Source organism: Dermacentor albipictus, unplaced genomic scaffold (assembly GCF_038994185.2).
Source record: "Dermacentor albipictus isolate Rhodes 1998 colony unplaced genomic scaffold, USDA_Dalb.pri_finalv2 scaffold_26, whole genome shotgun sequence".
In the NCBI taxonomy this organism is placed as follows: Eukaryota; Metazoa; Arthropoda; class Arachnida; order Ixodida; family Ixodidae; genus Dermacentor; species Dermacentor albipictus.
Window position 1 is genome coordinate 1,874,646 of NW_027225580.1, and position 12,459 is coordinate 1,887,104.

Sequence of the window (12,459 nt, forward strand, 5' to 3'; positions counted from 1 at the left end):
GTACTTCCCATTATTACTTATTTTTTTATTGGTTGCCTCGGTTTCTTAGCTCCTACTTCAATTGCTCCTTCTGAAGCCAGTCTAGCTACGGTTTCGTTCATTAACTCTATGTCCTTTTCATCCCTCTATTCTAAGGCTGAATATTTCTTTGCAAGCAACAGCCTAAATTGGTCTGCTTTTGCCGTTACAGCGCCTAGGTTGGCCTGTTTCTTCTTGACAAATCTTGCTCTTCCTCTCTTGAAATTCAGACCAGGCCTAAACATCACTAATCTATGATTACTGCGTTTTACGATGCCTAACATTTCTACATCCTTGACTGTGCTGGGACCGGCAGGGGGAATGAAATTTATTTAATTTCTTGTTCCTCCATTAGGGGTTTTCCAGGTCCACTTCCTGTCAATGCGCTTCCTGAAGAAGGTATCATTATTCGGTGACTATTCTTTTCCGCCAATTCTACCATCTCTCCACTACTATTCCTAGAATCGATGCTGTTGCCGATTGCTTGTTCCCCAGCCTGCTTTTCCCCTCCTTTTGCATTGAAGTCGCCCATGACACCAGTATACCCAGTTGAAAATGACAACAGAGGTTGTGTTCAGTACTACAGAAATTTCTTTTGTACAACAGGATTTTTCTGTAGTAACTACAGATTCCTGATGGAGCGACAGACTTTTCTGATGTACAACAGACATTTGTTGTTGCTACTACAGAAGTACTGTCTGTCGTATGTCTGTTGTTACTACAGAAAGCTGAAGCTCTACAACAGATTTTTGTAGTACTACAGAAATTTCTGTTGTACAACAGGATTTTTCTGTAGTAACTACAGATTCCTAATGGAGCGACAGACTTTTCTGATGTACAACAGACATTTGTTGTTGCTACTACAGAAGTATAGTCTGTCGTATGTCTGTTGTTACAACAGAAAACTGAAGCTCTACAACAGATTTTTGTAGTACTACAGAAAAAATTGTCATCACTACAGGCACCCTGTTGTCCCAACAGTAATGTTCCTGAAGTAACCAGAAAAACTTCTGTAGTGCTACAGAGAGCTGTTGAAATACTACAGAAACCTATTGTGGCAACAGGCCCCCATTGTCACAACAGAAGTGTTCCTGAAGTAATGCGACCAACTTCTGTTGTACTACAGAAAAATGTTGTTGTACGACAGAAGCCTATCATTGCAACAGGCCCCCAGTTGTCATAACTGAAGTGTTCCTGAAGTAATGGACAAACTTCTGTTGTACTACAGAGAACTGTTCCACAACGGAAACCTATCGGCGGAACATGTACCCAATGATGACAACAGAAGTGCACTGAAATTGTGTGATGCGACAAGCTTCTGTAGTGCCCGGTTGAAAAAGACAAAAGGAATTCCTGTCGCAACTACAGAAATTCTGTTGTACGACAGAAGTCGTTGACATTTCTTAATTGGGAGACATTTCTGACATTAGGACAGAAATTCTGATTTCGCAACAGAAGCATTCTGTCGCGACAACAAGAGTTCTGAAGTCGGGCTTCTCGCCCTTCTCTGAAGCCGGCAATGCTGATGGCGCCGACACCGGTAATAAAGTCGACGTGGCGAATAGTTACAATTTTGCCGTGACGACGCGGCACCACCAACGCCCTACCGGCCACCTCAAAATCGGCCACTGATCAAAATCATACCATCTGCGGGAATGGCTGCGTATCCGTTTTTTTTTGTAAGATGTGGCACACAGGCCTGTGGACTTACATGTGCTGTTACACTGACACATTAGTTAATTTCCCAGGAATATTTCACAAGCTTATGCGAAGCGGAAAAGAAGATTTGGGTTGTTCCACAAAGTTGCGTGAAAAGCTGTCTCGCTCGGGTCTCATTAATCTGGTACAGTGCTGCCGTGAGAAGCCAGTATGCTGTCAGAAAGAACTCTCATCCACGAATGTTCATTAGCTGTTTTGCATTCAACACACGAATTATATGCGCGCTCAAAAGTGTAAAGAACGAGAGACAACTGTCGAAACTAGCAGTAATAACCCTAAAAGTCAACGTTGTCTATTTCTGAATGTCTTATTTAATAAGGATATCGTACATCAAAATCGATGTTCTAGCACTGCAAGATGTACGTCGATGGTACGAACACTCTTGCTCTTCTAGAGATGCGGCACTTGACGCGGTGGAGTGATAGCGGATCTTGGCTCTCAAAATGCAAATGTAAACATCAGCGCATCGGCTCGTCGTACTGTTCATATGGCCAAAACGTACCCTCGAAAAGCATGTCAGGGGTGGTGCAGTGGTAAGATGCCGGGCTCGGAATCGTGAGGTCCCATGTTCGAATCCTAGGCGACGACGTTTTTTTTTTAACTTTTATGTTTTTCTTTTTTGTACTAACAAATTTACATAACCTTAAGGACGTCTCTGTCAATTTTTAATTAAATATTGATCAAGAACTACACAACTTTCTACTACAGGACGTCACACTACAGACAACAGAACTACAGGCAACAGAACTACAGAAACAACGTCCCAAAATACGACAGACTCTTAAAATTTCCTGTTGTGTTTTTCAACTGGGTACGGAGTTTGTAATTTCACATTGCTACTACATCTTCATAGAACTGTTCTATCTATTATTCATCATCATAGGAAGTTGGAGCGTAGGCACTTACGACCTTTACTATATCATCATCATCAGCCTGGTTACGCCCACTGCAGGGCAAAGGCCTCTCCCATACTTCTCCAACTACCCCGGTCATGTCCTAATTGTGGTCGTGTCGTCCCTGCAAACTTCTATTTCTCCAAGGGGAGTATGGTAGCGCGATTCAAAGACGGGACAAGAGAGCATACAAAGGGACATTCTCTATTCTCTATTCTCTTGTCCCGTCTTTGAATCGCGCTACCATACTCCCCTTGAAGATGCATTACCAACAAGCCCACATTGCAACCCTCGTGAATTCTATTTCTCATCCGCCCACCTAACTTTCTGCCGTCCCCTGCTACGCTTTCCTTCCCTTGTAATCCAGTCCGTAACCCTTAATGACCATCGGTTATCTTCCTTCCTCATTACATGTCCTGCCCATGCCCATTTCTTTTTCTTGATTTCAACTAAGATGTCATTACCTCGAGTTTCTTCCCTCACCCAATCTGCTCTTTTCTTATCCCTTAACGTTATACCTATCATTCTTCTTTCCATAGCTCGGTGCGTCGTCCTCAATTTGAGTAGAACCCTTTTCGTAAACCTCCAGGTTTCTGCCCCGTAGGTGAGTACTGGTAAGACGCAGCTATTATACACTTTTCTCTTGAGGGATAATGGCAACCTGCTGTTTATGATCTGAGAATTCCTGCCAAACGCACCCCAGCCCATTCTTATTCTTCTGATTATTTCCGTCTCATGATCCGGATCCGCTGTAACTACCTGCCCAAAGTAGATGTATTCGCTTACCACTTGCAGTGCCTCGCTACCTATTGTAAATTGCTGTTCTCTTCCGAGACTGTTAAACATTACTTTAGTTTTCTTCAGATTAATTTTTAGACCCACTCTTTTGCTTTGCCTCTCCAGGGCAGTGAGCATGCATTGCAATTGGTCCCCTGAGTTACTAAGCAAAGCAATATCATGAGCGAATCGCAAGTTACTAAGCTATTCTCCATTAACTTTTATCCCCAATTCTTCCCAATCCAGGTCTCGGAATACCTCCTGTAAACACGCTGTGAATAGCATCGGAGAGATCCTATCTCCATGCCTGACGCCTTTCTTTATTGGGATTTTGTTGCTTTCTTTATGGAGGACTACGGTGGCTGTGGAGCCGCTATAGATATCTTTCAGTATTTTTACATAAGGCTCGTCTACACCCTGGTTCCATAATGCCTCCATGACTGCTGAGGCTTCGACAGAATCAAACGCTTTCTCGTAATCAATAAAAGCTATTGTAGAGCCGTGGTAAACGAGACGGACACACGTCTTTTCGGTAACAAGGTCTAGTTTATTCTGTCAAAAGAGAGAATTGAGCGGGCGCGCGCAGCGCGCCGGAAGTGGCGAGGGCTTTAGAGAGCGAGAGGAGAAAAGAGGGAAAAGGAGCATAGAGAAGTGCGGTGCGCGGACCTAGTGCGAAAGGAAAGCAGTAAACACAGTAATAAGAAAAGGGACCTCGCGCACGACGTTCGGCACAGTGAGTCGGATCATGTGTCCGTGTGCCTGGTGTCCAACACTCGCGAAGGTCCGCTTACGGGAGGCCCGCGGGACGCCCCGCGGAGTTGTTTATGGCTGCGGGGGTGGTGCGCAGCTCCATCGCCGCGCCGCTACAGATTGCTCCCCCCTTAGAGAGGAAGCTGAAGCGACGAACGATGCTCACAATGCACAAGTGGCAGCCCAGTGAACGCGACGAAGAGGTGACGAACCGCGCACTTGCAAGGAGGAGTACGCATGTTCCGGGGAGGCGAGATAATTAAGCGCGGGTGCCTCGCTGAATGCTGGCTTGAGTCGCTCAAGCGCGATTTTATCTCGTGTCCCATTTACGTCGACGACGAAGTTAGAAGGAAAACGTTCTAAAACCGGGAATGGCCCGAGGTAGTGGGGCTGCAGCGAGCCGCGCACAGGGCCGTAACGCACAAAAACATGTGTGGCTGTCTGCAAGTCCGAAGTGATGTACGCTGCACGGAGTTTGTTAAAACGCGTAGGCTGCGGGCGGAGGTTTCGGAACACATCGCGAAGCTGGTCGACGTACTCGCTTGCTGTTAGAGAGGAGGTGAGGGTGTTTTCTTCGAAGAAGTCGGCTGGCAGGCGAAGCGAGGTGCCGTAAACAAGCTCCGCAGTAGCGCAGGAGAGGTCCTCTTTGAAGGCAGATCGAATTCCGAGAAGCGTGAGCGGAAGTCTGTCAACCCACTTGTTTGGGCAGCCGTGCGCTGTGAGTGCTGCCTTGAGATGGCGATGAAATCTCTCGACGAGGCCATTTGTTTGAGGGTGGTAGGAGGCAGTTCGCAAGCGTGCTGTTCCGAGAAGGTGAAGTAGCTCCGTGAAAAGGGACGATTCGAATTGCCGGCCTCGATCAGTGACAACTTTCGTTGGACAGCCAAATCGGGATACCCAAACGGAAACAAAAGCTGCGGCGACAGTAGCTGCAGACATGTCGGGGATAGGTGTCGCTTCGGGCCAGCGTGTAAAGCGGTCGACACATGTCAGAAGATAGCGATAGCCTTGGCATGGGGGTAGCGGGCCGACAATGTCGACGTGCACAACGGAGAAACGTTCGTCGGGTTGCAAGAAAGGCTTTGTGGGGGGCACAGGGTACCGCTGAACTTTCGCGCGCTGACAAGGTGCGCACGAGCGGACCCAGTCTCTGATATCTGCGTTCATGCCCGGCCAGACGAAGCGTGATGAGACAAGCTTTTGGGATGCGCGAATGCCTGGGTGTGCAAGAGTGTGATATGAGTCAAATATTTGCTTGCGGAATGAGGTGGTTAGGTAAGGCCGAGGTGTGCCCGTGGAGGTGTCGCAAACAATTGGCACATCTTCAAAGGTAACTGATTCAAGCTGAAGAGATGTTGAGGAGTCACGTGGGTGACGGAGCTCAGAGTCATTAGCTTGTTGTGTAGCCAATTCTTGGAGGTTGAAAGGAAATGATGTTGAGATAGAGCTCTTGGAGCGACTGCGTGTGATAGCATCCACGTGACTGAGGGCGTCAGCTGGTGAGTTGTCAACGCCGCTGACGTGGCGTATGTCAGTTGAAAACTCTGAGATGAAAGCGAGCTGGCGCACCTCACGTGGAGTGTATAATGATTCAGAGCGGCCGATTGAGTAGGTGAGAGGCTTGTGGTCAGTGAAGATTGTGAACGAGCGGCCTTCAAGTAGGTGTCGGAAATGCCTCACGGCGAGAAACATGGCGAGCAACTCACGGCCGAAAACACTGTAGCGTGTTTGTGCGGGGGTCATGCGTTTTGAGAAAAAGGCAAGGGGCTGCCACCCACCGTTTACTTTTTGTTGCAGTACCGCTCCGACCGCAGAGCTGGAGGCATCCGTCATGAGCGACAATGGATAGTTGGGGTTGGGATGAGCTAGAAGTGTGGCATCGGCCAAAGCGTGCTTGACAGAATTGAAAGCTTCATCTGTTGTGCTGTCCCAGGGCAGTGCGGTTGACGATTGTTTGCCGCAGAGCAAACGCTCGAGGGGTTCCAGCAGCATAGCACAGTTTCTAATGAATCGGCGGTAAAAGTTTACCAGGCCTAGAAACTGGCGCAGCTTAGTGATTGAAGCTGGCTTGGGGAACTCCATGATGGCTTGCACTTTGTGGGGAAGAGGACGGATGCCGTTATTATCCAAGCGATGGCCGAGAAAATCAAGTGATGGTACTCCGAACTCGCTCTTGGCAGTGTTGACGACGATACCATTTGCTGATAGGCGCTCAAAGAGCTGATGGAGATGTTGGAGGTGCTCTTCGTGGGATGAGCTTGCCACAAGCAAGTCGTCAACGTAGGCGAAAACGAACGGCAGACCGCGTGTGACTGTGTCGATGAACCGCTGTGATGTCTGTGCGGCATTTCGGAGACCGAAAGGCATTCTCAAAAATTCAAAGAGGCCAAATGGGGTAGTAATTGCTGTTTTTGGAATGTCTTCTTGTGCGACAGGAATTTGGTGAAAGGCTCGCACCAGGTCAATTTTGGAAAACACTGTAGTGCCATCCAGTGCCGACGTGAAATCTTGGATGTTAGGCAGTGGGTACCGATCCGGAATGGTTTTTGCGTTCAGGCATCGGTAGTCCCCACACGGCCTCCAGTCACCTGATTTCTTGGGGACCAAATGGAGCGGGGACGCCCAGCTGCTGGACGATGGTCGTACGATTCCAAGTTCTAACATGTGTTCGAACTCTGCTTTGGCAATTTTGAGTTTGTCCGGGGCGAGTCGTCGTGGGCGAGCAAATACAGGTGGACCAGTTGTTATGATGTGATGACGTACATCATGTTGTACGGGCTTTGTCCAGTCTGGTGGTCGCGTGAGGTTGGGGAACTTTTGAAGGAGGCAAGCAAAAGGATCACCAGCAATTGTGGTTGGGGCGACTATAGGCGAGTCACAGGAAACGACGCCATGAACAGACAGCAACGTAGCAGTGTCGAGCAGGCGTTGGCGTTTCACATCGACGAGCAGTCCATGGTGGTCCAGGAAATCAGCGCCAATAAGAGCACGGCGAACATCAGCGACGAGGAAAACCCAACGGAACACGCGGCGCAGGCCAAGATTCAGGGTAAGGGACCGCGACTTGTAAACAGGTATCCTGCTACCGTTGACAGCTTGAAGATAGGAGGTCGGCGGTGTAGTTCGGTCGGAACGTTGCGCGGGAATAATGCTGACCTCCGCCCCGGTGTCCATCAGGTATTGCTGGCCTGTGGTTCTGTCCATGACATGAAATAGGCGACTTTTGCTTTGGCCCTGACCGGTTGTCGCCATTAAAGGTCGGCCGGCTGGTTTCCCTGCCATGCACAAGGACGGAGGCAGTGGCGCGCCTCCTGCCCGAAGCGGCGGTGATAAAAGCATACCCGTGGTGGCGTTTGAGACCGGGAGCGTTCTTCTCTTGGACGCCGTGATCTACTCGAGCCGCGGTACCTTCCGTGACGGGGTGAAGTGCGATGACGCTCCGCAGCACAAACTAATTGATCAAGGCGATTGCAGAGCACGTCGATGGGAGAATCGGCGGAGGATGATGTTTGCGGGGCTGAACTCGCAGTGGTGCTTGATGATGTTACGTTGCACACCGCTGGCGTCACCACCTCCATGACTTTGTCCGCCAAGCTGGCCAGGCTGTTGAGGTCCATCACCGTGGCTGTAGCGAGTACCATCTGAACGTTTACTGGAAGGCGCTGCATGAACAGTTCCCGCAGGAGGCGGTCATCGCTTACTGTTGTGTTGTCGCTCATGAGCTGTCGCATACGGCGAAGGAGCTGGCTTGGCCGACGGTCTCCCAAGTCCTCTGCGGAGAGCAACTGTTGCATGCGGGCTCGCTGCGATGTTGTTGTGCGCTCGAGAAGGGCAGCCTTAAGATCGCTGTATGGAGTGGCGGGAGGCGGTCCAGAAAGCAGGTCGGCAACTTCTTCTGCAGCAGTAGGCGACAGTGCCGAAACAACTAGGTGGTACTTGCGTTGTTCCGTGCGAACGCCAGAGAGAATAAATTGCGATTCCGCTTGCAGAAACCAAACTGCAGGGTTGCGGTCCCAGTATGGTGGGAGTCGGATGGAAACCGCGGAGACGTCTTGTTGCTCGGTCGTGCCCGTAGGTTCAGTGCCTGGTTGCATCTCGTTGCTGTGCATGGCTCCACAATAACTTCGGCAGTGCCGCGAAGAAAACTACGGGTCACCACTTTGTAGAGCCGTGGTAAACGAGACGGACACACGTCTTTTCGGTAACAAGGTCTAGTTTATTCTGTCAAAAGAGAGAATTGAGCGGGCGCGCGCAGCGCGCCGGAAGTGGCGAGGGCTTTAGAGAGCGAGAGGAGAAAAGAGGGAAAAGGAGCATAGAGAAGTGCGGTGCGCGGACCTAGTGCGAAAGGAAAGCAGTAAACACAGTAATAAGAAAAGGGACCTCGCGCACGACGTTCGGCACAGTGAGTCGGATCATGTGTCCGTGTGCCTGGTGTCCAACACTCGCGAAGGTCCGCTTACGGGAGGCCCGCGGGACGCCCCGCGGAGTTGTTTATGGCTGCGGGGGTGGTGCGCAGCTCCATCGCCGCGCCGCTACACTATATATAAGGGTTGGTTATATTCCGCACATTTCTCTATCACCTGATTGATAGTGTGAATATGGTCTATTGTTGAGCAGCCATTACGGAATCCTGCCTGGTCCTTTGCTTGACAGAAGTCTAAGGTGTTCCTGATTCTATTTGCGATTACCTTAGTAAATAGTTTGTAGGCAACTGACAGTAAGCTGATCGGTCTGTAATTTTTCAAGTCTTTGGCGTCCCCTTTCATATGGATTAGGATTATGTTAGCGTTCTTCCAAGATTCCGGTACGCTCGAGCTCATGAGGAATTGCGTATACAGGGTGGCCAGTTTCTCTAGAACAATCTGTCCACCATCCTTCAACAAATCTGCTGTTACCTGATCCTCTCCAGCTGCCTTCCCCCTTTGCATATCTCCCAATGCTTTCTTTACTTCTTCCGGCGTTACCTGTGAGATTTCGAATTCCTCTCGACTATTTTCTCTTCCATTATCGTCTGGGGTGCCACTGGTACTGTATAAATCTCTATAGAACTGTTGAGCCACTTGAACTATCTCATCCATATTGGTAATGATATTGCCGGCTTTGTCTCTTAACGCATACATCTGATTCTTGCCAATTCCTAGTTTCTTCTTCACTGCTTTTAGGCTTCCTCTATTCCTGAGAGCATGTTCAGTTCTATCTATATTATACTTAGGGGTTAACCGAAAATTCTGCCAGTTCCATTCTAGCTGTAGGGTTAGAGGCTTTCATACATTGGCGTTTCTTGATCAGATCTTTCGTCTCCTGCTATAGTTCACTGGCATCCTGCCTAACAGAGTTACCACCGACTTCCATTGCACACTCCTTAATAATGCCCACAAGGTTGTCGTTCATTTCTTCAACACTGAGGTCCTCTTCCTGAGTTAAAGCCGAATACCTATTCTGTAGCTTGATCTGGAATTCCTCTATTTTCCCTCTTACCGCTAACTCATTGATCGGCTTCTTATGTACCAGTTTCTTCCGTTCCCTCCTCAAGTCTAGGCTAATTCTAGTTCTTACCATCCTGTGGTCACTGCAGTGCACCTTGCCGAGCACGTCCACATCTTGTATGATGCCAGGGTTAGCGCAGTGTATGAAGTCTATTTCATTTCTAGTCTCGCCGTTCGTGCTCCTCCACGTCCACCTTCGGCTATCCCGCTTGCGGAAGAAGGCATTCATTATCCGCATATTATACTGTTCCACAAACTCTACTAATAACTCTCCCCTGCTATTCCTAGTGCCTATGCCATATTCCCCCACTGCCTTGTCTCCAGCTTTCTTCTTGCCTACCTTGGCATTAAAGTCGTCCATTAGTATAGTGTATTTTGTTTTCACTCTAACCATCCCCGATTCCACGTCTTCATAGAAGCTTTCAACTTCCTGGTCATCCTACTATATATATATATATATATATATATATATATATATATATATATATATATATATAAGAACGAGAAGAAAGGGGGTTAACCGAGGGGCCCGATTTTTATTAGTCATATCATAAGAAGCCAACAAACACTGACACCAAGGACAACATAGGGGAAATTACTTGTGCTTAATAAATGAAATAAAGAAACGATAAAGTAATGAAAAATAAAGTGGATGAAAAAACAACTTGCCGCAGGTGGGAACCGAACCCACAACCTTCGCATTTCGCGTGCGATGCTCTACCAATTGAGCTACCGCAGCGTCGTTTTCCCAGCCACTTTCTTGGGTATTTATGTGTCCTAGTACAACCCTGGGTGTGTTAGCCAGCGCCACCACTCACAGACCTTGGCGGTGGACGGGGAACGTCTTTTCTGCCGCAGGCTTCACGACAACGTGATCTTTTTAGGGTGAAGGCAACTGGTCGATAAACCCACATATGCTACCTGAAGGCATCAATGTTGCCGGATTCGAGACCCTCGTTATGTAATGAACGAGAAGAAAGGAGGTTAACCGAGGGGCCCGATTTTTATTAGTCATATCATAAGAAGCCAACAAACACTGACACCAAGGACAACATAGGGGAAAAACTTGTGCTTAATAAATGAAATAAAGAAACGATAGAGTAATCTCTTTGTCCTTATCCCAGTGCCCGCTATTCGGGGCTCGCTTTCGGCGGGCGTCCGTGAAAGGGCTTGCTATTTGCGAGTAATTCGAAATGTACCGTTGATAGTATCCTACAAGTCCGAAAAATGAATGAATATCTGTTTTCGTGCGCGGTTGTGAAAATTCTCCAATTGTAGCTATTTCTCACTCGGCCGGCCGAGTCGTGCTCTGACCGACAACATGACCCAGATAAGTGACCTGTGAACAGCCAAATCTACACTTTTCGGGCTTCATCGTTAAGCCTGCTTCTCTCAACCGTGAGAACACCTGTTTGAGGTGCGATACGTGCTGTTCCCAGCTGTCCGAAAAAATAGCAAAATTGTCGAGATATGACAAGGCAAACTCCTGCAATTTTTTTAGGACAATATCCATTAACTTAGCGAAGCTAAACCGCGCGTTCTTTAGCTCGAAGCTGAGGACGAGAGGGCGAAAAGAGCCGACAGGTGAGATAGATGCGGCATAGCGGCTGGCACTTTCGGAAAGGGGAACTTGCCAGTATCCCCGCATGATATCTATAGTTCAAATGTATTTAGCAACGCTAACTCTTTCGATTCGTTCCTCAATGTTGGGAACGCCAGTTGATGGTTGTGAAGCCAGTTGTGATGGTTGGGGTCGGGCATGAAATAGATGGTAGCTGGCCCATGCCATCGTCCAACTCATCCACGCTGAAGACGTTGTTGAAGTGAAGGACTGCTTCTCAGCGAGAATGAGGAATATGGCAATTATTTACAGTATCTACATGAGAACGTTACAGTTTATCAGTCTAACATGACTGAAAGAGGAATGCACAATGAGGAGCCGCCAACGGCTCCTTAAATACACTCTGTCCTCCTTAGATTCCTAGGTGAAGGAAAACGGCCGTTAGACCAAACGCAGCGTCCAGAGTCATCGTAACCGACCCACCTTTGAAGGGGAGGGTTTACGCACTCACTTCCACATAGGTTGCACTGACCACACCAACGCAAGTGGGTTCTCGCAGACACGGTGCTTGACGTGAGCAGGCGACTCTTTATCCCAGAGTCGACGCCGCAGACAATGGCCGCCGCGTCTGTCCATTCTAAGCTGCATGACACGGAACCACCAAATATCTTCTTCCAGGAATTTCCTCGCTCCAATCAGATCATGACGGGGTCGGCGTACCCATTAACAATACTTGCTCCGCCGACTACGTCCTGACACCTCGGCGCCATACCCCCGTTGACGTGGCGTATTCTTGTCCTCACAAAGAAGGTAGTCGTCGCAAACCTGCCCGCGTTGAAGGGCTGTTAACTCGCGCCCTGTCGTCCTCACAAAGAGAGTCATCGCAGGAGGCCAGGCAGATTTCGTCCTTTCAAAGCGAATCATCGCAGCAGACAGGGTGGCGCCTTTCTTTCGTGGTTCCCCGAAGATCGCCAACCCCCGCCGGCCGTTCTTAACACCCGAAAAGCCACGAAATACGCACGCACGGGGACACCTTTGATTGCTCTCTGGGGTGCCTCACTACCGCAGGCCTCGAAGAATTGTTTTCAGACCCAGTCGCTAGTCACGTCAGGAATGTTATCCCTCCTTTGAGCAAGAGCAAACGCGGCTGCGATCAGTCAAACATAATCTGTACACTTCCTGCGGGGGAGCAATTGACACCCCTGTTACCGCCGCGCTAAACATTCAGCAGGGGCCCTGTAACGTCAAACTAGTC

The 12,459-nt window shown here is 48.8% G+C and overlaps 1 protein-coding gene across 1 annotated transcript; it reads right to left on the reverse strand.

Annotated features, from left to right (window-relative positions):
- Positions 1–7,291: 7,291 nt before the first annotated feature.
- LOC139052535 (uncharacterized) lies at positions 7,292–8,292 on the reverse strand. The gene has a single exon (XM_070529648.1). It carries the CDS (start codon positions 8,264–8,266, stop codon positions 7,409–7,411), a length of 858 nt encoding a protein of 285 aa, XP_070385749.1. The 5' UTR covers positions 8,267–8,292; the 3' UTR covers positions 7,292–7,408.
- Between the last annotated feature and the right edge of the window lie 4,167 nt (positions 8,293–12,459).